General features: G+C 40.5%; 2 protein-coding genes across 2 annotated transcripts in view; one reads left to right on the forward strand and one right to left on the reverse strand.

The window, feature by feature from the left end:
• The window catches only part of LOC143099966 (E3 ubiquitin-protein ligase TRIM35-like), a 184196-nt gene that overhangs the window by 50250 nt on the left and 107772 nt on the right, over positions 1-26174 (reverse strand). The gene's annotated exons all lie outside the window — the stretch shown is intronic.
• Positions 176-26010, forward strand: LOC143100948 (E3 ubiquitin-protein ligase TRIM35-like). The gene is made up of 7 exons (XM_076264538.1): positions 176-706; positions 781-864; positions 986-1195; positions 2570-2592; positions 2678-2796; positions 25483-25909; positions 26001-26010. Exons 1-7 carry the CDS (start codon positions 302-304, stop codon positions 26008-26010), a joined length of 1278 nt encoding a protein of 425 aa, XP_076120653.1. The 5' UTR covers positions 176-301.

The following is a 26174-nucleotide window of genomic DNA, read 5'->3' on the forward strand; positions in this document are numbered from 1 at the left end:
ACAGTTACTCATAATTTGTATTCTGAATACGTAACGCCGGTACATGTATTCCGTTACTCCCCAACACTGACCGCACATAACCATTTGTGTCCCACCCCTTGGCAATAGGGGGCGCTACATGCAACACCTCTCGGCACTCTACCCATAATACCTTCCGCGCGCTAGCTACTTCTGTGATTGGGTGTCAGAGATAAATGTGGTTTCCCGAACTTATGATAGTCCAAAACACTCATAAACGCAAGGAAATCTTTAGCAAGACTGGAAATTAATAACCAGTACCTCAGTGCCGTAAACTCAGAATATGGCTTCCAAACGTGGTTTCACAGAAGAGGACTTTTCTTGCCCTGTGTGCCGAGACGTCTTCAAGAATCCTGTAATCATGAAATGTAGTCACAGTGTGTGTAAAGCCTGTCTGGATCGATTCTGGGAAACTAAAGGACACAGAGAATGTCCTGTGTGTCGGAAACGATCCTCCAACTCGACCCCACCTTCAAACTTAGCTTTAAAGAACTTGTGTGAGACCTTCCTACAGGAGAGAAATCTGAGAGCTTTAGCAGCGGCGCAACTCTGCACACTGCACAACCAAAAGCTCGAGGTCTTCTGCGCGGAGGACTTGCAGCCTGGGTGTGCGGCGTGCAGAGACTCAGCGGAACATTCGAATCACAACTTTACTCCCATAGATGGAATGACAACAGGGGAATATAAGGTAATTAAGCCTATACGTGAAAGTTCAATGACTGCTGCTGCATGACTGACTGACTAGTTTTCTTAATATTTCAGGAGAAAATGCACACACTTCTGAATGAGATCAAGACATATCGTTATAGTGCAGTGACTTGGGAAGTAATGGCAAATCACATTAAGGTAAAGACAAGACTCGAGGAAACACTCAAAATCAAACTATTTTTACTGGACAATGGACATAGCTTATAGTTAGTTAGCTTAGATTATATAGCCTTGACATGATTATATGCTCTTTCTTAAGACACAGGCCCAAAACACAGAGAATCTGATCAAGGTGGAGTTTGAGAAGCTTCACCAGTTTCTACGCAATGAAGAGAAAGCCAGGATATCTGCACTGAGGGAGGAAGAGGAGCAGAAGAGTCAGATGATGAAGGAGAGGATCTCCACTCCCCCAGCCACAGTCAGAGCCATAGCAGAGCAGATGGAAGCTGATGACATCACTTTTTTACAGGTCGACTATCACAATGTGTCTTTGAACTTAAAGCTATGCAACACTTTGCTAATATATATATATATATATTATGGGTGTGAATCTCTCATGTAAAAGACGATACAATTCGCATCTAGATACATGGGCACGATTCGATACAAGAAAAGATACATGTTTATAAAAAATGATTCAGTACGATGCGATGTGATTCGATGCAATTCGATGCAGTTCAAGAATGGAAAGCATTCTGAAAGATTTTTTATAATTTGCTCAAGGTGCACATTCATTTTATATGATCAATTATCATGGTCATGTTTGTCAATTAGGCAACAAAATGTGTGAATATGATGATCTAAACTGAGGTTTGTTTCATATACTGTATTGAAATGAAAAAAGAATAGTCTACATTTCAGTCAAACACAGCAGCCAAATACAACATAAAAATACATTTTTATAGACTTTACAGATTTTATAGAGTTATATCTGATTGTTTTCATGGAGCTGTAGCCTTGTTGAGGTAAGACAATACCGAAATAAAATAAAACAGTGCTTAAGATACTCTTGGCCTTTTCTCATATAGGCCTAGCCTACCCTACAAGAATAAAATAGGCCTACAAATCAATGAACTCTCAGGGCTTATTTTGTTCCAACAGTAGACCTAATGCAGAAACCTAAAATGCCACAAGTCTGAGTGAATATGAACAAAATCATTGGCTAATAATTTATGCATCGTTTTAGCAGCAAGGGCCAAATTATTATTTAACATTAAGGAAATCCCTTCATCAAAGGTAAGGCTACTCTACAGACTATCGTTGCTGTTTAGGAATGCTATAAGTGCTTAATTTCGCGCTGGATTTCGAAAAACAAAAGCCGACCGAGTGCAAGTTGTCACATGCTTAAGTTGCAATAGATGTATGGGTAATGAGGTCATTTGACAACTTTGGGCAATGAATGTAACCAAAAACGAACTGCATTACCCACAATTCCGTGCCACGTATAGTTTCAAAACCGGAAGTGGGGTGAACGCGGTGCTTGGAACGTAAATGAGCGTCTGAGCGAGCAGAAAAGGTTGTGCACCGATTCATAACAAGTAAATTGATATAACGACCGGTTCATTTCAGTTTTTTTCCGATACGGGCTTCACGTATCGATGTAGCCGTATCTTACACGTTAAAAACGGATACCGATACGTATCGGTTAATCTTTACACCCCTAATATATATATATATATATATAGGCTACATGCTTCTACAATGTGTTTGTGTGTGCTCTGACGTATTATTCAACTCCTTCACCAGTAAATAAATCAATCTGACTTTTTGTCTTTGCTTATTTATCAAATGTGATGTATTCAAAACTACTATTGTAAATACATCTCCTTTTGTCATTTCACAGAACTACAAGAGCACAGTGGAAAGGTGAGTGATCTGCCTCCTGTCTCTCTCTTCTCTGTGGTTCTGAATCCAAACCCACAGCAGCACTGACTCCTGAATGTTATTCCAGAGCCCAGTGCACACTGCAGGATCTGAAGGGGGTTTCAGGAGCTCTGATCAATGTGGCAAAGCACCTGGGCAACCTGAAGTTCAGAGTCTGGGAGAAGATGCAGGATATTGTTCACTACAGTGAGTACACATCCACACACACACTCACACTCATTATCATGGATGGATGGATGAATGCATAGATAGATAGATAGATAGATAGATAAGCCTACTTTATCCTGTGGGAGAGACTGGAATGAATAATGAACAGAGACATGATGTCCCAAATCTACAGGTTGTATAAGGAACAGTAGAGACATGATGTCCCAAATCTACAGGTTGTATAAGGGACATTCCACATGGTTATGGTTATGGATTTGGCAGATGCCTTTGTCCAAAGTGACACACAAATACAAAACAACATAATATTTAAAAATTAACAGGGAACAGATTAGAATGTTGGTCAAATATAATAAGGAGAATAGTAATAATAAACAACAATATCAATTCAATCAATAGCCATATAAAATAAGCAATGACAATGAGGGGAAAAGCAATAATAAAACAATAATGTCTATTCAATCAATAATATGACATGGTAAGACTACATTAAGGAGAATATCAATAATAATGTCAAATGTCAAATGAATCAACAGCCTAATGAAAATAAAACAATATTATACAAACCATAACAAATAAGTGCTTAAACAACTAAGTACATGTTGAACAGGAATGTCTTTAGACCCCTCTTAAACGACCCAAAACTACCACAGGAACGGAGAGCACTGGGCAGTTCATTCCACCAACATGTAGCCACTGAGGAATAGAGTCTTGAATTAGACCTAGTTTTTATGACTGGTCGACATAACAGACGTTCATCAGAAGACCGCAGTGGGCGGTTGGGGATGTAAGGCTTGATTATTGAATTAAAATAACTAGGAGCAGATCCAGTCGGTGTCTATAGGCCAAAGTGAGAGATTTAAATTTAATTCTGGCTACTATAGGAAGCCAATGGAGAGTAACTAGGAGAGGAGTCCTCTTTGGCTGATTGAAGACCAGGCGTGCTCCAGCATTCGGAATCAGCTGTAATGATCTTATTACACATGCGGGTAAGCCAGCTAATAGTGAATTACAATAGTCCATCTTAGAGATGACCATGGTCTGAACAAGAAGTCCATCTTAGAGATGACCATGGTCTGAACAAGAAGTTGTGTGGAATCTTGTGTCAGATCTTCCTAATGTTGTAAAGCATAAACCGACATGAGTTTGCAATAGAAGCTACATGCTCAGAGAAGTTAAGTCTGTCATCAATTACAACGCCCAAGTTATGTGCCGATCTAGTTAGGGTCTGTGAAGTTGAGTCAAGCTGGATGTTAATCTGTTGGGGAATAGCTGTTTTAGCTAGAAACACCAAAAACTCTGTTTTTGAGAGATTAAGCTGAAGGTGCCGATCTTTCATCCAGGCTGAAATATTCTTAGGGCATGCAGAAATCCGGTGGGAAACGCTAGAGTCATCAGGTGGGAAAGACAGGTAAAGTTGAGTGTCGTCTGCATAACAGTGATAGTCAAATCCATGGGAGCGAATGGTCTCACCTAAGGAAGTGGTGTAAATAGAGAAAAGCAAGTGTCCTAATACTGATTCCTGACTATGCCTCCATCTCATGGTACACAGGCTTAACGCAACACCTTAAAAAACAAATTGCTGTGCTCAAAATAGATTCAAGATTCACAATAGGACATTCTGCCCACTTTAAAGAGCATAACAGGTTGACAGTTGAAAAGAGAATCAATTGTATAAAGATGCTGCTCATGTGAAAATTAGTAAGAATATGGTTCCAACGTATTTTACAAATTATTTTTCACCAATTCGTAGCTACCATACAGGAGGTACCTCAACTAATTTTATTCCCTTCCGTTTCAAAAGCCTAATGAATGTCTTGAATGTCTGTGTATGAAGTCAAATAATTGCGACATATGCTAAGAACAAGCTAAGGCTGGCTGCTTGGGAGTCCGCATCAATGGGGCCTAGGCATTTGTCAGCAAAGCCTTTATATATCTATAGTAGTACAATAGTATTTCTGATATGTTGCTGATTGGATCATAAACGGCCACAGCAACAAAGGGGAATGACTGACTCTTCTCTAATAACTGTGTTACCTGTTATTTTCTATATTTCTGATATGTTGCTGATTGGATCATAAACGGCCACAGCAATGAAGAAAAGTGAAAGTGATTGATAATGACTGACTGACTCTATTATTGTGTTACATGCTCCAAATGTAAAGCACTTTGAGCTGCATTCTGTGTATGAAAGGTGCTATTCAAATAAAGCTTATTATTATTATTATTATTATTATTATTATTATTATTATTATTATAATGGGCAAAAACTCTTCTACACAGCAGCAGTGCAGTGGAATAATTTGCCCACTTGTCTGAAATTGAGTGCCTTAGCTAGTATGCTCAGAAGACTTGTAACCGGAGGGTTGCCGGTTCGAGCCCCGACAAGTGCCCTTGAGCAAGGCACCTAACCGCTCACTGCTCCCCGAGCGCCGCCGTTGTAGCAGGCAGCTCACTGCGCCGGGATTAGTGTGTGCTTCACCTCACTGTGTGTTCACTGTGTGCTGTTTGTGTTTCACTAATTCACCGATTGGGTTAAATGCAGAGACCATCACGGGATCAAAAAAGTATATATACTTAAACTTCTACTTTCTGTTGACTTAAAGGTGCTCTAAGCAATGCTGGGTAATGTCACTTCTGTTGTCTTAAAGGTGCTCTAAGCAATGCTGGGTAATGTCACTTCTGTTGTCTTAAAGGTGCTCTAAGCAATGCTGGGTAATGTCACTTCTGTTGACAAAACAGAGAGCTAGCTCCCTCCGTCCCGTGCTGCTCCTGTGCAATTGAAACTCTCCTAAACGCACATCTCGTCTACCCTGCTGCTCCCGTGCAATTGAAACTCTCCTAAACGCGCATTTCGTCTGTGATTTGCTGGAACAGTTTATGTTTTTATGGGCAAGGTTTGCCCAGGTTGTTTTTGTTGCCGTTTTTGGAGCCAGGGCTGCCCCCCACCCCCCAATACACAGCACATTATCTCATGAGGAAGCTTCTCCAACACACATATTGCACACTGCCTTCTCCCCACATACACAGCACACTATCCCATCTCCCTTGTCATCCCCCCAACACACACACCAAGACCCCTGGCAGTTGGGTTAGCCCCTTGAGCCGTGGATCTGCCCAAGGTTTCTTCCTTAGTAAGGGAGTTTTTCCTTGCCCCGGGCTTCTCCAACACACATATTGCACACTGCCTTCTCCCCACATACACAGCACACTATCCCATCTTCCTTGTCATCCCCCCAACACACACACCAAGACCCCTGGCAGTTGGGTTAGCCCCTTGAGCCGTGGATCAGCCCAAGGTTTCTTCCTTGGTAAGGGAGTTTTTCCTTGCCCCTGTTGCTCTTAGGTGCTCCTTGTTGGAGCCCCCAATCCCAATCCTCCCCCACCTTTCTTATGCAGCCCTTGCCACTTAATCTACTAAACCCCTCTTCTACTGCACTTTTTTACCCCCCCCCCCCCCCCCATAAATGCACAAATAGGCAGACACCAGACATAATTTCACTGCATTTCTTACATCCAGTAACTATATGCATGTGACAATAAACTTCCTTGTATCCTTGTACAGAGGTTGCATTTTTTTACAGTGTATTCAGGACACAGACAGCTAGCGGTTGGTTAGGGGATGTTTGCAGTAAGTGACATACCGTAAAACTCCAAATAATAGCCCAGGCTTTTATTTTCCCAAATCGCCAAACTGCACCGGCTAGTATTAGAGACAGGCGTCTATATTTCCTTTACACGAAACTTTTCCTCTGCAAAGATTATCAAATTAATTATTTCTAACACACTGAATGTCTACCTATATGACTAGGCTATCTGATGACAATTACGGATCATCATTCAGTTAGTGTTGAGATGTTGTTCATTGAGTGAGATACAGTAAGATCCAAATAGCGGGGATAGCCAGAACAGATGAAACATGATTTAATTCAACGTAATCGCATCACACTGAAAGCTCATATTTTGTCACTAGCAAATAGCCTATATCGGTCCTTTGTCAAATACAATTGCATTATCAGCCCTGACCAAAACAGTTCAGGAATTATTTATGCAAAAGTGGAACGTGCTTAATGTTTCATTCTCCCTCCTTTTCGGCACGAATGAAACAGCATGAGAGAGCATGAACCATATTGTTTCTCCCGTTTTGTATTTGCCAAATTTGACAACAGTCTACATTCAAATCATAGCCTACTTCCAGGCTCGCGGGAACATATTTTTGACCAGGGGTGCTGAATAACAAAATAATCATGGATGTCCGACGATTTCTCCCCCAGCATATGATTCGAATTTAGACAGCTAAATACGCCATTTCACCGCTGTGTATGAGTAGGTCTAAGAGTGAGAAGTTTTATAATGCCCTGGGCAGCCACATTCCACTGCAACTATGCGCAGCACTTGCCACTCCGACTCATCAATAAAAACTCTGCACGCACACACCAGTCCCATAGAAGCGCACTTGACTTTACATCATTAACCTATTTCAGTAGGTTATATAGCCAGAGAATGTCCGTAGACGGGCTCTGATATAGCCTAGTCTAAGGTAAATTCCTTTTCTGACTTCTTTCTCTTTATCGCCATGGCATTTAGAATAAAGAATAACGTTTGCGAACCGTTCTGGTTTTGTTGCCACCATAAAAACAAGCTTACCATCGGCCTATCCGCAAATTTTAAACACAAGGGACGAATTGAACGATGACAAAGTGGGACATATAGGCATAGTTCATATTGGAAAGTTATACAATTTGGAACTCTAGCTTTTCCCCACCGCAGTCTTTTAATGCCATCTAATCATAACGTGCACAGTCTGCGCCATACTTATATCACACCCAAGATTCGCAACGAGATGAGCAGCAACTTGATGCAACATTCTAAAACCTTGCAACTGTGACCAGACATGTGAATGCTTTGCGACGGCTTGTAACGACGTGCAACATCTAATTCACACTGCTGTAAGTAGGGCTGTAACGATTTACGATTCGAAACCGAAATCGCGACATTCATATCCACGATACTGTGTCGCGGTGTGAAAAGGCAGAATCGCGACACACCCTTTCTAATGTTTCACGCAGTGCAAAAGCAACCCACAACTCCCGCTTTACTTATCGGTAGCCTACGTTGTCCAAAAACAAATAAATAAATAAATAATAATTTCATACCTCTCCTTGCTTTCATTGTAGACTATGTGTGCAACTTTACCAAACAGTATAGAACCCCCTCTCCTTGCCCCGCTTCCTCTCGCGCTCCCTCCCTCTCACTCTCCCTCCCTCTCCTGCTCAATGAACACGCGCGACTTAAATAAAACATTCACAATCGTGAAAGCAAGGACGCATAGACGACTAGCTAAATTACTATTAAATCCGCTTAGCATCATTAGCATGCTGCACATATTTGTTTAAAACTCTTGCACTGAAGTTGACTGATCATCTCAATACCAACGTTTCCCAAAAGGGCCTGTCCCAAGGAGAACAAGTATTACCTTGAAACTTAAACACACATGGGGAAACTGAACAGTCCAATCAGTAGACTATGATAGGCTAAGCTATATGCTACTTTGTTTACAATATTTCCAGGCTTCAACCAGACAGCTGAATTAAAGAGGTAGAGTTGTAATAAAAAATAGTAGGCCTAGGCTAATCTGCATTAAGTGTGCTGTCATAAATATCAGTCATTCAGAAAAATATTTTGATATCAGGATATAAAATAATAGATATATTATATTGTAATCCTCTGGTGTTCTAAGGGAGGCTATTAAAATGTTATTTAATGAAATGTCTAGCCCCCCCCCCCCCAAAAAAAAAAAAGAAAAATCGAGATTCGTATCGAACCGTGGGTCAAAAATTGCGATACAAACCGAATCGTGAGGTTGGTGTATCGTTACAGCCCTAGCTGTAAGTAACCTCCTTTCTATAACTAGTGCTGCCACTAACGACTAATTTTCTAACGACTAATCTTTCGACTAATTTTTCGATTAGTCGACTAATCTAAACGACAAATTTTTTTTTAAAAATCAAGTGTTTGTTATTTTGTTGTGTCTGTTTTATTTTGAACTCAACTAAAGGGAAAACATAATATATATATCACTTTTGTTAGAAGCTGTATTACTGTAAGTAAACTGTTCAAAACCACCCATTTAAAATGCTACCTTCAGATCTAATGTCAGACCTTTGATAGAGTTTATTTGTATGCCAGTGTTGCCATGGACATAGACAACTTCTTTGACCTGAGGCCCGGTCATGGCATACTTTGGGGTCATAGGGCCCACCTAACCCACCCCCCATCAAATTATCCTTATATCACATCACAATTATTATTGTTATGCTATATTGTTATACATGCACTTCAAAGCAGCCAGTGTTTAAAGTGCTAACATTGTTCACAAAAACTTTGTGAAAACATGCACATCAGAGGACTGCTTTACTAATGTAAAATATAATTACAATAGTTTCATTGCTAGCATGATAAATACTTATCAAAACAACAGCAATTATATGGGTGTCATCGTTTTGGGATGTTTCCCTCATGCAAGCATCATACACTGGTAGGCCAATGGAAAGAATATTGACATATTTAATTACAGTGCATGAAAATGCACTGTACTGTTCTTCCTAGGCTTCTTATTCTTCCTTCTAACGCACTTAATGCAGCTTCAACCGTTTAACGTAGAAACTTCATTCAAACTGCGTTGCGTAGGTCTTACTTATGACATGTGGGCTTTGTATTTTTCAACTTTGTAACTTTTATACTTTTTAAACTATTAATTAAAAACTGTTCAAAATTTCCCCATAGACTTAACATGGGCTGATGACATCACAATAGAGCCGTTAAGCAATTAGAATCCTATGGCAGGTGTTCGGGCCCATAGACTGTATATATAGAACTGGACAGTGTGGTTGCATTCAGCAGTGTTCTATGGAATTGAAGCCGCCGAGGCGACGCCATCTTGGAAAATTTGCAACCAATTTGAAGTGCGGCTGCGCAGTAAAAATGGACGCATGCGTAGTGGAGAGAAAGTCGTGGTCAGACACGTCCATCAAGTGACTAAACACCCACGTCAACGTGTAACTCCGCCCCTCAAAACTCAGGTCCGTTTGTTACGAAGCTCTTCTTTGCCCGAAATTACCGCAGATACGCCGGGTGGCCAACTGAACCATTGACTGTAGTCTATGAGATGAACGTTTTATGCAGTGGATTTTCTCCGGTAAGTGTAACGTATCTAATTCAAACATCTTGTCTGTGTTTATGAAATACATCGTGGACAGCTTATATAATTTGATTGTAGACACCAGTTTACGAGATAATAACTTAAATAACGCTAACGTTAGCAGCTCAAAGGCATTGGCAAGCACATCAGACATTAGCAGCTACTGCTAACGTTAAATTACTAGCAGAAGCTAAGCTAACGTTAGTATCAATAGCTAGTTGGTGAGGTTAAGATTAACGATAGCCCACAATCGCCAACAAGTCTGTGTGGTTGGATCAGTTTAATTTGTTTTACCGTTTTCAAGTGGTTGTATTAATATGCCACCTTAACATGGACAGTGAATCGATGTGTGTCTTACTCGATATTAAACATGGACGAGGCTATTGACGTGCCCATTGACCGAGTCATGACATGTCCGCAAACATTAGTAACGTTAGCTTTGCGTGTGTAGTTAATAACAGTATGTGATAACATACCATGAGCTATAAAACCTTTGCTTTTCATTTCAGGCAGAATTCCCCATGTCCTTTCTCCAGTCCCCGGACGTCCATCTCATCCACTGTGACGGGAACAACCTCGGACACGTCGAGTGTGATATTGAAATGGTGTAGATGAAGTGCATGACACTTATATGTTCATGTTACTGAACCTCTTTGTCACATTTTTAACTTGCAGTATGTCCCTGAACTCAAACTTGAACTACTGTCACATGCCTCCATTGTAAAACTACTGGACTCAGTTGGACTATATATGTATTGAAAACTGGCAATAAAAATGAATCACTTAATGTTTACTTGGCATCAAAACCACTTATTCAAACGTTTACATGTTAACATAAATTCTAAACAGTTTTTAAAAGGTTGGTTTGTTAAAAGTTTACATTAAGCAAAAATAATAATGATGTAAAAACAATATGAAATATTAATAATGACCAGGTTTTATTGTGTTTGTTAAGGGGTGAGGGTGCTTAACCATAAACTTTGACAGATTTTAGCTCTGGTTGTGGTACTGGATTGAAGTGGCACAGGTGGGAGTTTAGTCCTTCAGCACTGGCGATGGTGTAGACTTTCAGCTCTGGTGATGACTGAGATGGTGTAGACTTTCAGCTGTGGTGATGACGGCGATGGTGTAGACCTTCAGCTCTGGTGATGACTGCTCTGGTGGCAGCGGTGGTGTTGCAGGAAGGGGGTGGAAGACAAGTCCCCCTTTCCTGCAACACCACCGCCATGTGAAAAATATAAATAAAATCAAAACTTCCAGGAAATAGAAGTGCTATAGCATTATTGACAACACAATGAGTTCTAAATCTGTATTAGGTCATGGAACTTACTTTACACATTGGTGCAGACAGGAACGTAGATCAGCTGTGGAGGCGGTGGTGCAGGAAGTAGATGGAGGACAAGAGACCCCCCGCACCACCGCCACCTGTAAACAAAAGGAAGAATCAATACTTCACAAATTTAAACTATCAAGTGCCCTCTTAATGCCCCCCTGGAGGTTTGCAATGAAAATGTCATGTCCGGAGTCCGTTAAGTGGACCCCATCTGCTATAAACATCCCAGGCCAATCATGTTTAATTTCGGGGTGCCCAATCTCTAACCCCCCCACAGTCCCCACAAATGTGGACATGACATTGTTAACCCAGACACGTGCATGATTAACTTTGGAGGGTGACCCATACCTCCATACACGTCTCTGGGTGATGCATGAGAACACTAACTTTACAGTGGGGTACATCTCATGCATCTTTGTTATCCATTCTTTCATCTGTCTGACCAATTCAACACCTTTTAACAGACCTAAGTCATTACCTCCAACATGAACAACTAAAACATTGGGGGCAGGCCTGGAGCGCAACAGTGAGGTCGAAAGACTTATAAAGGAACCCCACCGTAGGCCACCCACCCCAAACCATTCAATACGTGCCTGGAGACCTAGATTCTTTCCAACACTTACTTTTGCCCTCTGCTTGGCCCTGCGGATGTAACTGCTCCCCACGATCCACACTGAAGGGGGAGAAATTGCATTTTATGTAGGCATCGATGCAAGCATTCACTGCAAAACAATTATTTGCTTTATATTAAGATAAAAAATCTAGTTAGTGTTGTTTTTAGTAAAAAAGATACTTACTTTGAGCTCTCTTGTAAGATTATTTGACATAAAATAATTCAAAAATCTTCTTAAATTAAGACATAAAATCAAGTAAATTTATCTGCCAGTGGAGTATGTAAATGTACCTTAATTTAAGATAAGATTGAAGATTTAAGAATTTACGGTGAATTTACTTACTTCACTGGCAGATAAATGTGCTTGTTTTTGTGTCTTAATTTAGGAACATTTTGACTTACTTTATGTCAAATAATCGTACAAGAAAGCTGAAAGTAAGTATATTTATACTATAAACAATACTAAATAGATTTTTTTTATCTTAATATAAAATTATAACACTTGGTAAGATATCCTTTTTTGCAGTGCTACTACAAGTTTTAGTCCAAAACAGGTTTTTATGCATGCATCCATAGTTCTGAGTCCTACACTTACCTGTTGGTTTTGCAGGCTGCGCCATGGTTCAGCTGTATCTAAGTGAAACAAGAAAAACACATTACATTCAAATAGCGATTTCTATATTTTTATTTATTAACCAGAAGCTATCAAACTATAGGCAAGATCACCCCCGTTATTACATGCCGATTAAGGCTAAAGATACATTAGCAACTTCAAACATGTACATGTAAGCTAACGGCATGGGTATGCTGTGATGTTAACCAAGCGACGTTCATACACTAATAGTAATGCCATTATTTTAATTAAAATGGGTTGTTGTAACATATAAAGTGTCCCAATGAATCCACACACGTCAGAAATAACATGCACACGTTAACAGTAATTTACCCGATGTCATATTCATGACAGCGTCTATCGGCTAATGTTAAAGCAAACTCTCCTCAAGCAGTTTCCCGCCAATTAACGTTAACATTGCATCGTATCATGAACTGCACATGAATTTCGACCAGACATTTACTTAAAATTAAAATAAACTAAACTACAGCGTTGGTGTAGAGAAAACCCAGACGCAACCAGTGGTATAATGCAGATCCAGGCACATGACATAGACCACTTCGTTATTTTTTTTATTGATATTAGATTGCCTCAGACTAGCCTATTCAACATCGACCACTTACCTCCAGAAAACAAACAGTGGAAAAGACAGATATCTGGAAATCGCTGAAATATACAACTCGCATGGGATCATGGGACACCCCCAGATATTACCAGAGAATGTCTAATAGACATGGGCCGTAGACGGGCTCTGATATTACCAATGTAACAGCATCTGCGCATTCGTCACGAAAAGGAGCTTACATCCTAGCATCCTAGATGTTTTTTTTTTCCGATCTACAATTATAAGATTTGGTCTGATTTTGTGGAATGCCCTCTCACCACGTCAAGGTACAGACCATGAGAGGGGTGGTTAGTATCAAGTTTAAAAAAAAAGTTATGTGTTGAGTGCAACACATAAACCTCTGACATAACTTAAAAAAAGCAGAGGATTTAAAACGCAAGAAGTTAGTAGCACTCAATCAAGACACGCACAACACCAATACATACAAAAAACACAGGCATGCACACTCATATACATGTATAAGACAATCACATACAGGGAAGGAACATTCAAAGTGCAGGCAAAAGTGCAGGGAAACTGGACAAGACGTACAAGGACACTACTGTACACAAACGTGCAAATATTTAAAAGACATAGATATACACACATATATCATAGTAACATAGTCACATAACTGCATATTGCAAATTAAGTCAACGGCTGCAGTGGCTTTTTGGTGTAATATTTATTTATTTAGGCAACATAACACTTATGAACTTCAAAAGAACTGATTCTTAACTGAAACTGAACTGAAATATGTTGAACCAAACTAATTAATTTAACCAAACTCAGTGAACACTGAACATACTGGAGAAGTGCTGTCAAACATAAAAAAGAAAGAATATCCAGGTTTTAGTTATTGCTCATGCCCCGTAATGCAGGCTCTAAGCAATCGCCAAACCCAGTGGCATCATGGAAGGGGATTTGAACAGCCTTGTTTAGATATTGCTCATGCCCCGTAATGCAGGCTCTAAGCAAACATCAAATTAAGCTGTATCATGGAGTCGAGCGGACTTCACCTTTGCTCATGCCCCGTAATGCAGGCTCTAAGCAAACGCAAAATGCAGCGGCATCATAAGATCAGAGGCGAACAGACTTCAGCTTTTGCTCATGCCCCGTAATGCAGGCTCTAAGCAAATGCCAAATGTAGCCAAACGCAGTGGCATCATGGGAAGAGACACCGCAGGATGCATAGGGTAATGAGAGGCACAACATTCATAAATGACACACACACACACACACACAAAATATGTAAATACATCATATACAAACACATATGTACAGACATGCATATGAACACACATATGAAACACACATAAATATACACATATAAATGCACAAGACATGACAGACAGACATCCTCTCACTACTCTCCATAGAAATGGATCAACTTAGTAAGTTGCCTACGCACGATCTTCCTATTTTTGGCCTTCTCAGTCTCTCTTCTTGCAAAATGATTAAATCGAACTTTGCAGTACCATGTGGATGTCATTTTCACCAGAACATGAACATGGTTAGCTTCAACACATGTGTCAAACATGTGATCGTGGAGATGAGGAAAAAGGTCTTTTCCAGCAGTATCCGCAAGAACTTGAACGACAACACGTGCTGTTATCCCACGTCCACGAGGAAGCTTACCACCATTCATTCTGATGTTCCTTTGGATAATTCTCTCCGTGGTTGAGCAGATTGAAACCATGGCTGTTGAAGGTTTTTGGAGACCACCTCGACTCTTCAAAACAATGAAAGGGTGTGCGGTACCATCAGATGTTAATGCATTTGTGCAATGCAGGCAGGTGATTTTCTCCTTCATCTTCTTCACTATGAAACCTGCAATGTAGTTTATAGCAGCCTCTTTGAATTCAGAGAGGCTGTCTACATCAGGGAGGTCAGGAATGTCATCGTCAGAGAAATTCACCTCCACTAACTCCACGTCAGCTCTTCTTGCAATGTTGACTGTTGCTGGTGTTGAATCGAGAACTTCGGTGTTGTCTCTGAGGAGGCAGTTACCAGTGCCTGCTTTCACCTGGTGCCGCACAAGCAGCTGCTTGTACGCTGCTCTGAACTGTCTAGCGTTGGGGTTGTTGTTGTACCCACCACGAGAACGGACGGCAGAAAAGAATAGCTCCAAGTGATCCTGACTTAGTTTATAGGTGAGAAGGTACCTGCACGATGCATTGTTCACTTCAACCAGGTCATGGTAGATGTTAAGCACACTTCTTCCAGTACCAATAAAGCCCAAGATGGTTGTGTTCTTTTTGGTCTGATGAAGTGGCACAAGCTTATCATATTGATAAACCTTCAACCCACGGAGCATGACTTCTGCCCGCTGCAAGATGGCCTCAGCGCGATCTTTTGTGGCTGGCTTTAAGGGAGCTTTGAAGCCTTTTCCAATGGGATTGCGACTGTTGAGCACATCGAAGGCAGCATCTACAGTGCGCAAAAAATGCACAGTTGCATCACAGCCTGAGAAGTCCTTCAACTTTAACCCCTTGTCGCAGAAGTCGATAGCATCTGCAACACTGCTACTGAAGAGCTGTGCTGCCAGATTAACTTTCATCTTCTGTTTCCTCCATTGGATATGCGCCATTTTCAGCTTATTGCCAAGCCTCAAACCTTCTTTCTCCTGAAGTGCGTTCAATGCCTCGATGTATGCATACTTGATCTTTTTCCCATCCTCAGTATAAAGCACTTGTGCTGTTGAAAAAGCATTGCGAAGGAGCTTCAGCATGTGACACGCATCCAGAAGTATGTGCACCTTCTGATTGGGGTCCTCTGGATGCATGAAGTAGGGCTTCATGCGGTCAATGTGCAGTTCAGCACCAAGTGCTCTTGCCATGGCTATGTTGGTTTTTAAGCCATCAAAAGTCATCGACACGACTTTAACACCAACTGCATGAAGCCTACTAAGACTTTCTCTCACAAGATTTGCCTTCTCTGTGCAATCCATACCGACGAGGAGGAAGTATGCGATTGGAATCTTCCATGACTCGTTGATGGCAACAACCATGACGACCAAGACCTCCTTCGCCATGTTGTTGTCCACTTCTCCACAGCCCATATCAACATAGCCATAGAGTTGATCCCCAGCATATTCGGTCATCTTACGCAGGTGCATCTCATCCAATGTTAAAGCGCACACAGTGTCTTTCCCTTGTGCTCGATTTGCTTCAACATGTAACTTCAGGGCGGTGAAAGAGGCAACAGTGAAACCTGGATCAGCTGAAATGCTACTGTACCACGAGCGAATTGTTTGACTATGTGGTAGAGCGTTCTTAAAATGCGTACGCACATAATCATATGCCTTTCGGGAGTAAAAATGCAGTGTTGTGGCAAACTGCTTCAATTCTTCAGAATATTTAGCAGTTTTTTTACCCTCCCTTATCATTTGCATGATATGCTTAGGTACTTCATCAATCGTGTCAAGGACACCGGCGCAGTGATCTGATATCAGTTGCTTCTTTCTAAGCTCCCTTGTCACCTCTTTAAGAGAGGCAACTCTTTTCTTAAGACGCCTGGTCTTTTGCTGCTCCATTCTCATCCTCTTTGTGTATTTCTCCAAAATCGCCACCATGCTGTCATTCTTTCTTTTTAATGTCTTAGGTGACTCAAAACTGTAGCTGTGCTCACTACTGACACAAGGCACATTTTGATGTGATGTATTTGTCACCATTCCACTATCCTCCCCACCACATTCCTTCTCATTTGCAGCACTTGATGAGGAAAGCAAAACACAAGAACCACTTACCTCTTCATTACTACTTACCTTTCTGCTGGCAGGTCTTTTCACCAGGTGGTCAGGAAGGGGGAACACAGTTGGTACTGCAGTGCTAGTCAGACGACGATTCCCCTTGTAAGAAAAAAATAATGAATTGTTTATTCATGAAATGTGTTGAGTTGGAAATCACCACATAATGTTGGCCAGGGTAATTCTTGGCTTACATGGGCATCAATGGTGAATGCATGGTCTTCAAAGTGAAGACTACAGAGACGAGATGACTTAGTTGGATTCCAGTCTTGTCGTCTCATGTTCACCAGCCATCGTCTCAGTCTGTCTGCATGCAGCACACCTAAAGGAAAGCTATGTAAAAAAGCAGCAAAAAAAAGCAAGTGGGTGTTAAGTGGGTGTCACTTATTACAACCATATTACTAATGCCTGCCATTCCATATAAGTGCAAAAAGGGCTGTGGTGTAGTCTAATTAGCTGTAGTGTGTACTGTGATGTATTCTAGTTAGCTGTGGATGTGATCAACCCCAAATGTTAATACCCATAGTTGCCTATTTTAAGTGGGTATACTGAGATGGTGATGCTTTTGAAGTGGGTATACTGAGTACTCCTGCGTATCACGTAGACTACACCACTGCCAAAGGCCAAAATCATTAAAACTCGTCTAACTTATGCCTCCTGGCAGCTGATGGCCGGTTTTGTTATTGAGGGGCTGTAACTTAGTGTCGTGTTTTAATGTCAGGCGAGGCTGCTGGTTAATCGGTGTTGCCTAACATCGCCAAAATCCACATTCATTCAATCACTCGTTGTATGACATTCATTTGACTAAGCTACCTCCAATAAACGTAGCTACCGTCGCTGAATGCTGAGGCATATTAACTCTGTAGCATAACTTTAGCTAAGTTAGACCGCCTTCATCGCGAAAACAGCTGTCTGTCACAGCTGTCATAACGTTAACATTAACATTACGTGTTAACATTAAATCTCACCAAGAACTGTTGATGTTAAAGTCTGAAATACTTTACGTACACGGCTTATTCTACTATCACAACATCGTTTCATAAAATAAATCGGCAATAGGCTGACACTGATTTGACTACGAATAACGTTAGAATACATGGTAGCTCTAACTTCTACCGCTGAATACTGAGGTAAATTAACCTGGTAGCAGCTAGCAGCTAGCTGCTAACTAATTTAACGCAACAGGTAACCTAACGTCAGATAACTGCACCACTATTCCCGGCACAATAAAACATCAGATACATTAATAATAATAACAATAATAACCATCCTTCTACCTAATGTTACTAATAATAACGTTGTGTGTTAAGTTAACTTATGTGTTTCACTGAGGAGTCAAACGCCCTCAGCGCAAAACCAGCTGTGACAGTTTGACAGCTGTCATTAAAAATCAACCTAACATTAACTTAACTTTGTTTTCTCATTAAACATCTCAATGTATTTTGTATATGGCCATAATCAATTTAGGTATGTACGAAAAGCTAACATACATGTCTGTAAAATTAAGTTAACTTGTTAGTCTAACTAAAGGCTAGCTATCGACAACGTAATGTACTAGTAACATTATATGCTATGTATCGCAAGCTAATATTAAGTTAATATTCACTTACCGAAAAAACTGCACAGAGCCTCCCTGAGAATGCCTGTTAGTACAGTCAACAGCACAACACGACATGACTGACAATATATAAAGTTATTGTAATAACAGCAAATAAAACAAATAATAAGTTGCCTGACGAACGAACACCACTACAGCCGAGCCTAGACTCCACGGAATGAACAGAAGAGGCGGCTGCAAACGGCTGCAGCCGCAGTCCCACTGTCAATCAAAGGTGTAACCACGCCCTTTTTAGATTTGTTAATATAACATAAAAAAAAAAAAATTCAGCGAGAAAAGAAAAATTGTATGTATTGAAGCATCTTGAAAACTATTTTTTCGAATAAAAAGTTGTAGATACAAAAATTGTTTTAGGTGAGAAAAGTGACACGGAAAGTTGGCTACTTGGCCATTGAAATACATGGGGATGGGCGGAGTTACACATTGTACTGCAACCAGCCACCAGGGGGCTCTGGACTAGCGCTCGCATCACTCTTAACAGACGGCACACTGTCCAGTTCTATATATACAGTCTATGTTCGGGCCACCTGGATCTCAACTGCCATTCTCAGGCTTTAAGCATACAAACTGGCCCTATTAAGACTACACATCCTGTTCAACTGCTTCCTCTGCCAAAAACTGTTTCAAAATAAAAGTCCTCACTACAATATTTCACTATTAAACAATTTAACCCTTTAAACTACTGAACTTTTTAACTGTTCAGCCATTGTAACTGTTACTTGTCATCAACTATGACTCCTACCCACTGTAGCTAGTTAGCTAAGTAACATGGTTAGCATAGTTAGCATGTTAGCATGCTAGTTAGCATTTTTAGCAAAACTGCTAAAAATTATTAGCTAAGTTAGCTAAGTAACATGGTTAGCATAGTTAGCATGCTAGTTAGCATTTTTAGCAAAAATGCTAAAAATGATTAGCTAAGTTAGCTAAGTAACATGGTTAGCATAGTTAGCATGCTAGCATATTAGCATGTTAGTTAGCATTTTTAGCAAAACTGTTAAAAATGATTAGCTAAGTAGCATGCTAGTTAGCATTTTTAGCAAAACTACTAAAAATGATTAGCTAAGTTAGCTAAGTAACATGGTTAGCATAGTTAGCATGCTAGCATGTTAGCATGCTAGTTAGCATTTTTAGCAAAACAGCTAAAAATTATTAGCTAAGTTAGCTAAGTAACATGGTTAACATAGTTAGCATGCTAGCATGCTAGTTAGAATAGTTAGCTAATCATTTTAGTAGGTATGCTAAGTTAGCTAAGTCACATGGTTAGCATACTTAACATGTTGGCATGCTAGTTAGCATACCTACTAAAAATGATTAGCTAGGTTAGCTAAGTCTCATGCTTAACTACTAAAAATGAAAACATTAGCTAAGTTAACTAAGTTAAGTAACTTGGTTAACATTATTATCTTTGATAACATAGTTAGCATAACTGCTAGCAAACATTAGAGCCATTCCAACTGTCAGTTATCGTCAATTATCTACCTTAATAATTTAACTATTTAAATTATCCACCTATTTAACCGTTCAATCATTCCAACTATATTAAACCTTATCTACCAAGCAACCAATATAGTTTGTTTTTACTCTGTATGATATTTTACATCATATTTTTTGCATTTTCATGCACTGTATTTCCTTCAGGAAATGCTTTTCTAGTTATGCCTTAAGCTTTTGGCCACGTTATTCAAATTTGACTTTACAATACTCTAGATAGTGTATTATAGTATGTGCTCTGTTTTTATGGAAGTTGCATAAATCCACATTGTTCTATTAAATGTAGTTTCATAATAGCCTTCCAATAGGTTGAATTGGAGCTTTGCTACCAACGTTATCAAGTGGTTTCAGTTTCTCTCGCGCATTGAATGAACGCTCACCACCATTTAATTGTATGCCTCTATGTTTGATGACAGCAAATTAGCAATTATTTCCTACTGATTGCAGAAACGTTTGTTTTCTTTTTCTGTCGGTCCGCGGTTCCTTGATCAATTGCGCAGCAAATTATCAGATGAAGCCCCGGGAATAATTTCACTCCGCGGCTCTGGACCAGCAGTGTCCACGTTACGGCCGGTGCTGGTCCGCGCGGCCCATAGTTTGAGAAACGCTGGACTTTGAAAGGCGACAGGAGTTGAGGACTTTGCATCAGCATGTTCAAAGCAAGTAGGCTACAGGCACTTTGCGTGTCTTACCACATAGGTTACCTCACTTTATCAGTTGGCTTGAACTCTAAAAAAATATGCCTTGTGACTTATTGACCATGGGAAATGACGCGCACCTTGATTGTTAATATCACGGGCGGCGGCATGTTCGTTGTAACGTTTTTTGGTATGAATGAATTACAGTAATGACACGCCATTGCGTTGTCAACGTGAGACACTCTTCACTTTATTTATTTCAATTTCCACAATACTATATTAGTCAGAGTCTGGACTAGCGTAACCTACTAGCTTAGCTCCCCCCACTTAGCTCTGCCTAATAATGAATTGGGCTGAAAGCAGGCAGGCACGCAGCTTTGCTGCTGGCGTACAGTTTGAGTGCAGTGCAGGGTTTAAAACATGACTGCCAAAGTCTTAGCCTGTTTGACATCCAAAGACAGTCATTGTACGTTTCAAGAGTTAATAACATAGAGTTAATGAATATAACATTACAGTGAGCCGTTTGAGACCAAAATAAATAGGCGGTCAATAGTAAAACGACTCTTCGACTAAAAAATTTGCCGTCGACTAATTTTCATGGTCGATTAGGTCGACTAAGTCGACTAATCGCGGCAGCACTATCTATAACGGTTTCGTGTCATTGCGAATCTTTAAACAGACGATCTGACGGGTTTTAGAAGATTAAATACAACCCGAAACTAAAAAACAGACCAGGCCTCTACTGGAGACCGGCCTTTACCCAAACCTGTAGCCACGCCAGGCGTTTAAAAGAGACAGGCGTCTCTTAGGGACTCGGCGATTATTTGAAGTTTTACGGTAACATGTTTTAGCCTAAAAAAAAGCGTGGCATCGCTTAGAGCACCTTTAAGGGCCGTTCACACTAGACACGATAACTATGGGGATAACTATAACCATAAACGATAACGATAAAAGCGTCCACACTGACCAATGATAAGAAGTCTGTTTCTGTTGAATGTGATGGCTAAAATTTGATGGATTCTGATTGGCTGTCAGCTTTTTATCGTTTTAATCCATCTGAAAGTGATCCCCAGCGATATCGTTCTTAATGTCGTTATCGTTATAGTTTATCGGAAATTGAAAATGATGTCACTGACCCTTGTCATTCTTCCGGCATATTGGATTCAATAGAAAGCGAAACTAAAGTTTCACAGGTCACAAATTTGGTCCGAACTTCACGAAACTTGACGTACATGATCCTTGGACCAATCCTCACAAAAGTTACAGAAAGGATTTTTGATTTTCAGAAGCGTTTGCCCGTCACAGCCAAACAAAATCGGCGGCGAAGCTCCGAAACAGGAAGTTGTCCATATCTCAGGAACACTGTCACATATCGATACCAAATTTTGTATATGAACTCGGGACTAAGCTAAAAAGTTCGTGGCCAAGTACCTAAAATATCGGTTTCCATGTGAATGTGCTGGATGGTGTGTGTCCTTTATGAAAGTAAGTGTTTTATAGAGTTACAGACATAATGAGTCATGTTGTAGTGGTCAACATAAATGTGCCCCTTCTGTTATTAGAATACTAAGCGGAGATTTAACATCATTCATTTCTTGTGTGGCTAGAAGCTAGCTAGCTACTGTATGTCATAGGGAGGAGATGTTGCTGTATGGGATTTATGTTGCTTAGCGGAATGCCATGGTCATTTGATATGAGATGCTTGTACTCGTAACTTCGTCACTCGTAACTTTAGGACTCCTATTTTTTTTTTCTAAGAGTAATTCAGGAAGAATTTTAGCCCTAAAAGTAGCACCTGAGTCTGTGACCGCATAAAAGAAGTCGCAAGGACTCCTAACTCACTCAGACCGATTCACAATAAGTTTTTTGTGGTGGCATTTCACGTCGCAATGTTTTAAAATGCGTCTACAGGAGCTTCCAATCGCGAGGGAACAATTTTGCATTGTAGGCATAACTAAGGGATGCAGTAACACCACCAACAACAACCAAAACTAGCCTACTCATTGTCAACATGTACATTAAATGTAACGTTTCATTGTGAATCAAATTAAAATGTTCTCCTCTTTGCAAACGTAGGCATATGGTGACCGCTTAATTTAATAATGTTGCTGCGTGAATCACGGTAAGCGTGAATGAAGTGGCCACTTCTTAATGGGACTCACTGTATGGAAGTAGGCTAAGTAAAATAGAGATGTTTCAAATAAAATAACTTAATCAGAATTCTAGGATATGCCCGCTTGACAACGGCAGAGATAGAACTGGCCTTTGGCCATAGCAACCATCCGTTTAGAACGACTGGCCTTCATAGCAACCAAAGATCTTAGCTGTAATGCATGTATACATGTAATGTGATGCAAAGTATAGAAAGGGGATGAAATACACAGAGACAAGAAATATAGTGCAATGTAGACAGTAGTATACAGTTGATTTACAGAAGGTGGTTTAGAGTAATATGAAGTATTCCTTTATTCTGAGATACATCTGAGATACAGATGCTCTCTAAACAACCCCAGGCTCTCAAAATAATCCCAAACAGACATAAGGTCTTTATAGAGCAAATCCATATAGATTATTTGTCAAATAAACCAGTAAAACAAAAATTAGGGGATGGAATATATAACATTCACACTCATCGCTCATATTTTTTAAAAATAAATCTGTGAAAAAGTATTCTGACAAACAAGCAGCATTTTAATGCCTTGGTCATATTTCATAATTTCAATTCTTCTGTAGGTTACCTGATAGCCCAGTTTGAGAGGCACAAGACACGTGACATTATTTATTTTTGCAGCCAATCACTGCTGTCGTTCTATTTTATTGATTTGATCTTAGTCATAGAAGCTAAATTCGAAGGCAGGCCACAGGTAAAATCCAACGAACCGCATTCACCCCGCATGTCAATAGTTGAATAGCCCTCTCCTAGAGCTTTTGAGATATTGCCACTGCTCCAACACTGAAAGGCACTGTTACAATGCCTGGATCAAGCCAGGTTCAGCATACCATATGCCACTGTCTGCTCACGTTGCTGACCGGACCAGGGCAAGCACACTTTCGCAGTTCCCGCCGGAAATGCAGTCTAGTTGTTATAGTTATCGTTCTTGATGTGAACAGCCTTTTACAATGTACCATTTAATAATTACAGTGCATGAAAATGCACTGTACTGTTCTTCCTAGGCAACTTCAACTTCTTATTATTATTCCGCTTACCACTTTTTCCGTACGCAAATTCTCTTGAACTTAACTTTAACTTAGAAACTTTGTTCAAACATTGTAACGTAGGTCTTCAAATGGACCAAGCTGCTATGTCTTTTCAACTTTGAAACTTTTATACTTTTTAAACTATTAAAGAAAAACTTTTAAAAAATCCCCATACACATCCTATTCAACTGTTTCCTCTGCCCAAAACTGTTTCAAAATAAGTCCTCACTACAATAATCCACTGTTAAACAATTTAACCCATTAAACTACTGAACTTTTTACATTCAATTTTTAAACGGTCTACTTTTAAACTATCTATCTATTAAACTAGCTGTCTATCAACAACTTTTAACTTGTCATCAACTATGTCAACACTTGTCATCAACTATGACTCCTACCCACTGTAGCATAGTTAACATGGTTAGCATGTTAGCATTGTTAAAAATTTTAGCAAAACTGCTAGAAAACATTAGCTAAGTTAGCTTAGTAGCATGGTTAGCATAGTTAGCATGTTCCTTGGAATTACCAGTGCATTTCTAGTTAATCTTCTAATTGTGCTTTTCAAGACAGTTGTGCATAATGTAACGGCCAACTCGTTCCCAAACCCGCACATAAAGAGGGACACAGACAACAAGGTTCAAAGCAAATAATACTTTATTGAATTAAAGTAAAACAGTGTAACCACATAGAAAACGTTTAGGGGGAAATTACTGGGTGTGGTGGGGTGAGAGTGTGGATGCAATGTAGGCATCAGTAGGTCAGACAGACTAAATGAGTAGACCAAGAAAACAGAGACATAGAGAGATATGTAATAAGGGAGAGTGCAAAGTGCAAGAAAATCAAAACAGGTGCTTGCATGAAAGAAGAAAAGTGCCTAATGGGAAAGAGAGGACAGCCTCTTAAAGAGCTGCACCTGGTGACACCCGGTGCACTTAATGAACCTGTCCCAATCCAACCCTGCCCGTGAACTGACATGGGATGGCCTGAGGAGTGCACAGGTGGTCGTAACAATATGTACGTAACAATTAATATGTACGTAATACGTAACAATGAATCAATTAGAGGTGCAGATGAGCAGGCCAAGCTGATGAGGACACCATGTACTCGTCACAACATGTCTACCCTGCTGCCTTAGCCTGGTTAGCATGGGTACTGCTGCCTTAGCCTGGTTAGCATGGGTACTGCTGCCTTAGCCTGGTTAGCATGGTTAGCATGGGTACTGCTGCCTTAGCCTGGTTAGCATGGGTACTGCTGTCTTAGCCTGGTTAGCATGGGTACTGCTGTCTTAGCCTGGTTAGCATGGGTACCTGGTTAGCATGGGTACTGCTGCCTTAGCCTGGTTAGCATGGTTAGCATGGTAATGCTGCCTTAGCCTGGTTAGCATGGGTACCTGGTTAGCATGGGTACTGCTGCCTTAGCCTGGTTAGCATGGGTACTGCTGTCTGCGGTTTATAGGTGATTTGTACTGTCTTTGCTGTTTTTGTCCTGTTGTTGCTTTTTTTCTTTTTTATCAAGACTCCTGTGGTCCAGGGCCACAATGGAAATAATCCTTGGTGATTTTTTCATGTATTTATTCTCTGTGCTGCTGAGTCCTATGGGCTTTTGAAAATCATAAAATAAACTCAATCAGTCAATTTGTTCTCTCTGCAGCTCCTGTGACTCTGGATCCCAACACTGCACAACCAGAACTCATCCTGTCTGAGGATCTGACCAGTGTGATATGGGGTGAGGGGAAACAGCAGCTTCCTGATAACCCAGAGAGATTTGATTTCTATCCTAATGTCCTGGCATCAGAGGGCTTTGACTCTGGGACTCACTGCTGGGATGTGGATGTCAGGGATGTCATGGACTGGACTGTAGGAGTGATGGAAGAGCCCCTGGAGAGGAAGGGAGGCTCACCCTCTAAGATTGGACACTGTTCTGTGGAATGTCGGTTTGGTACAGAATACGCAGCCTATTCTCCCACACAGGATCACCCTCACCGTGATATGGAGCAGACGCCACAGAGGATCAGAGTGCAGCTGGACTGTGACCGAGGAACGGTGGCATTCTCTGACCCTGATAATAACACACACCTGTACACTCTCACACACATGTTCACTAAGAGAGTGTTTCCGTACTTTCAGTCTCTCTGTAATATCTCTCCTCTGGTTATCTTACCAATGCAGGCCTCAGTGAGAGTAGAGCAGCTTAGCTAGAGCAACCTGTTCCATGATGCCAAGAGCTCCTATGAGTCTATGGCTCTGATGTGCAGGCTTTGCGTTCTTATTTCATACATTCTCAGTTGCTTCATTACCATGTTCAGTCCTCAGTAAGCGTGAATCAGCTCAGTTAGAGCTACT

This window comes from Alosa pseudoharengus, unplaced genomic scaffold (assembly GCF_046254945.1).
Source record: "Alosa pseudoharengus isolate Yale_2024_CS ecotype anadromous, Long Island Sound unplaced genomic scaffold, YU_APseudo_1.1 YU_APseudo_1.1_scf_3, whole genome shotgun sequence".
Classification (NCBI taxonomy): Eukaryota; Metazoa; Chordata; class Actinopteri; order Clupeiformes; family Clupeidae; genus Alosa; species Alosa pseudoharengus.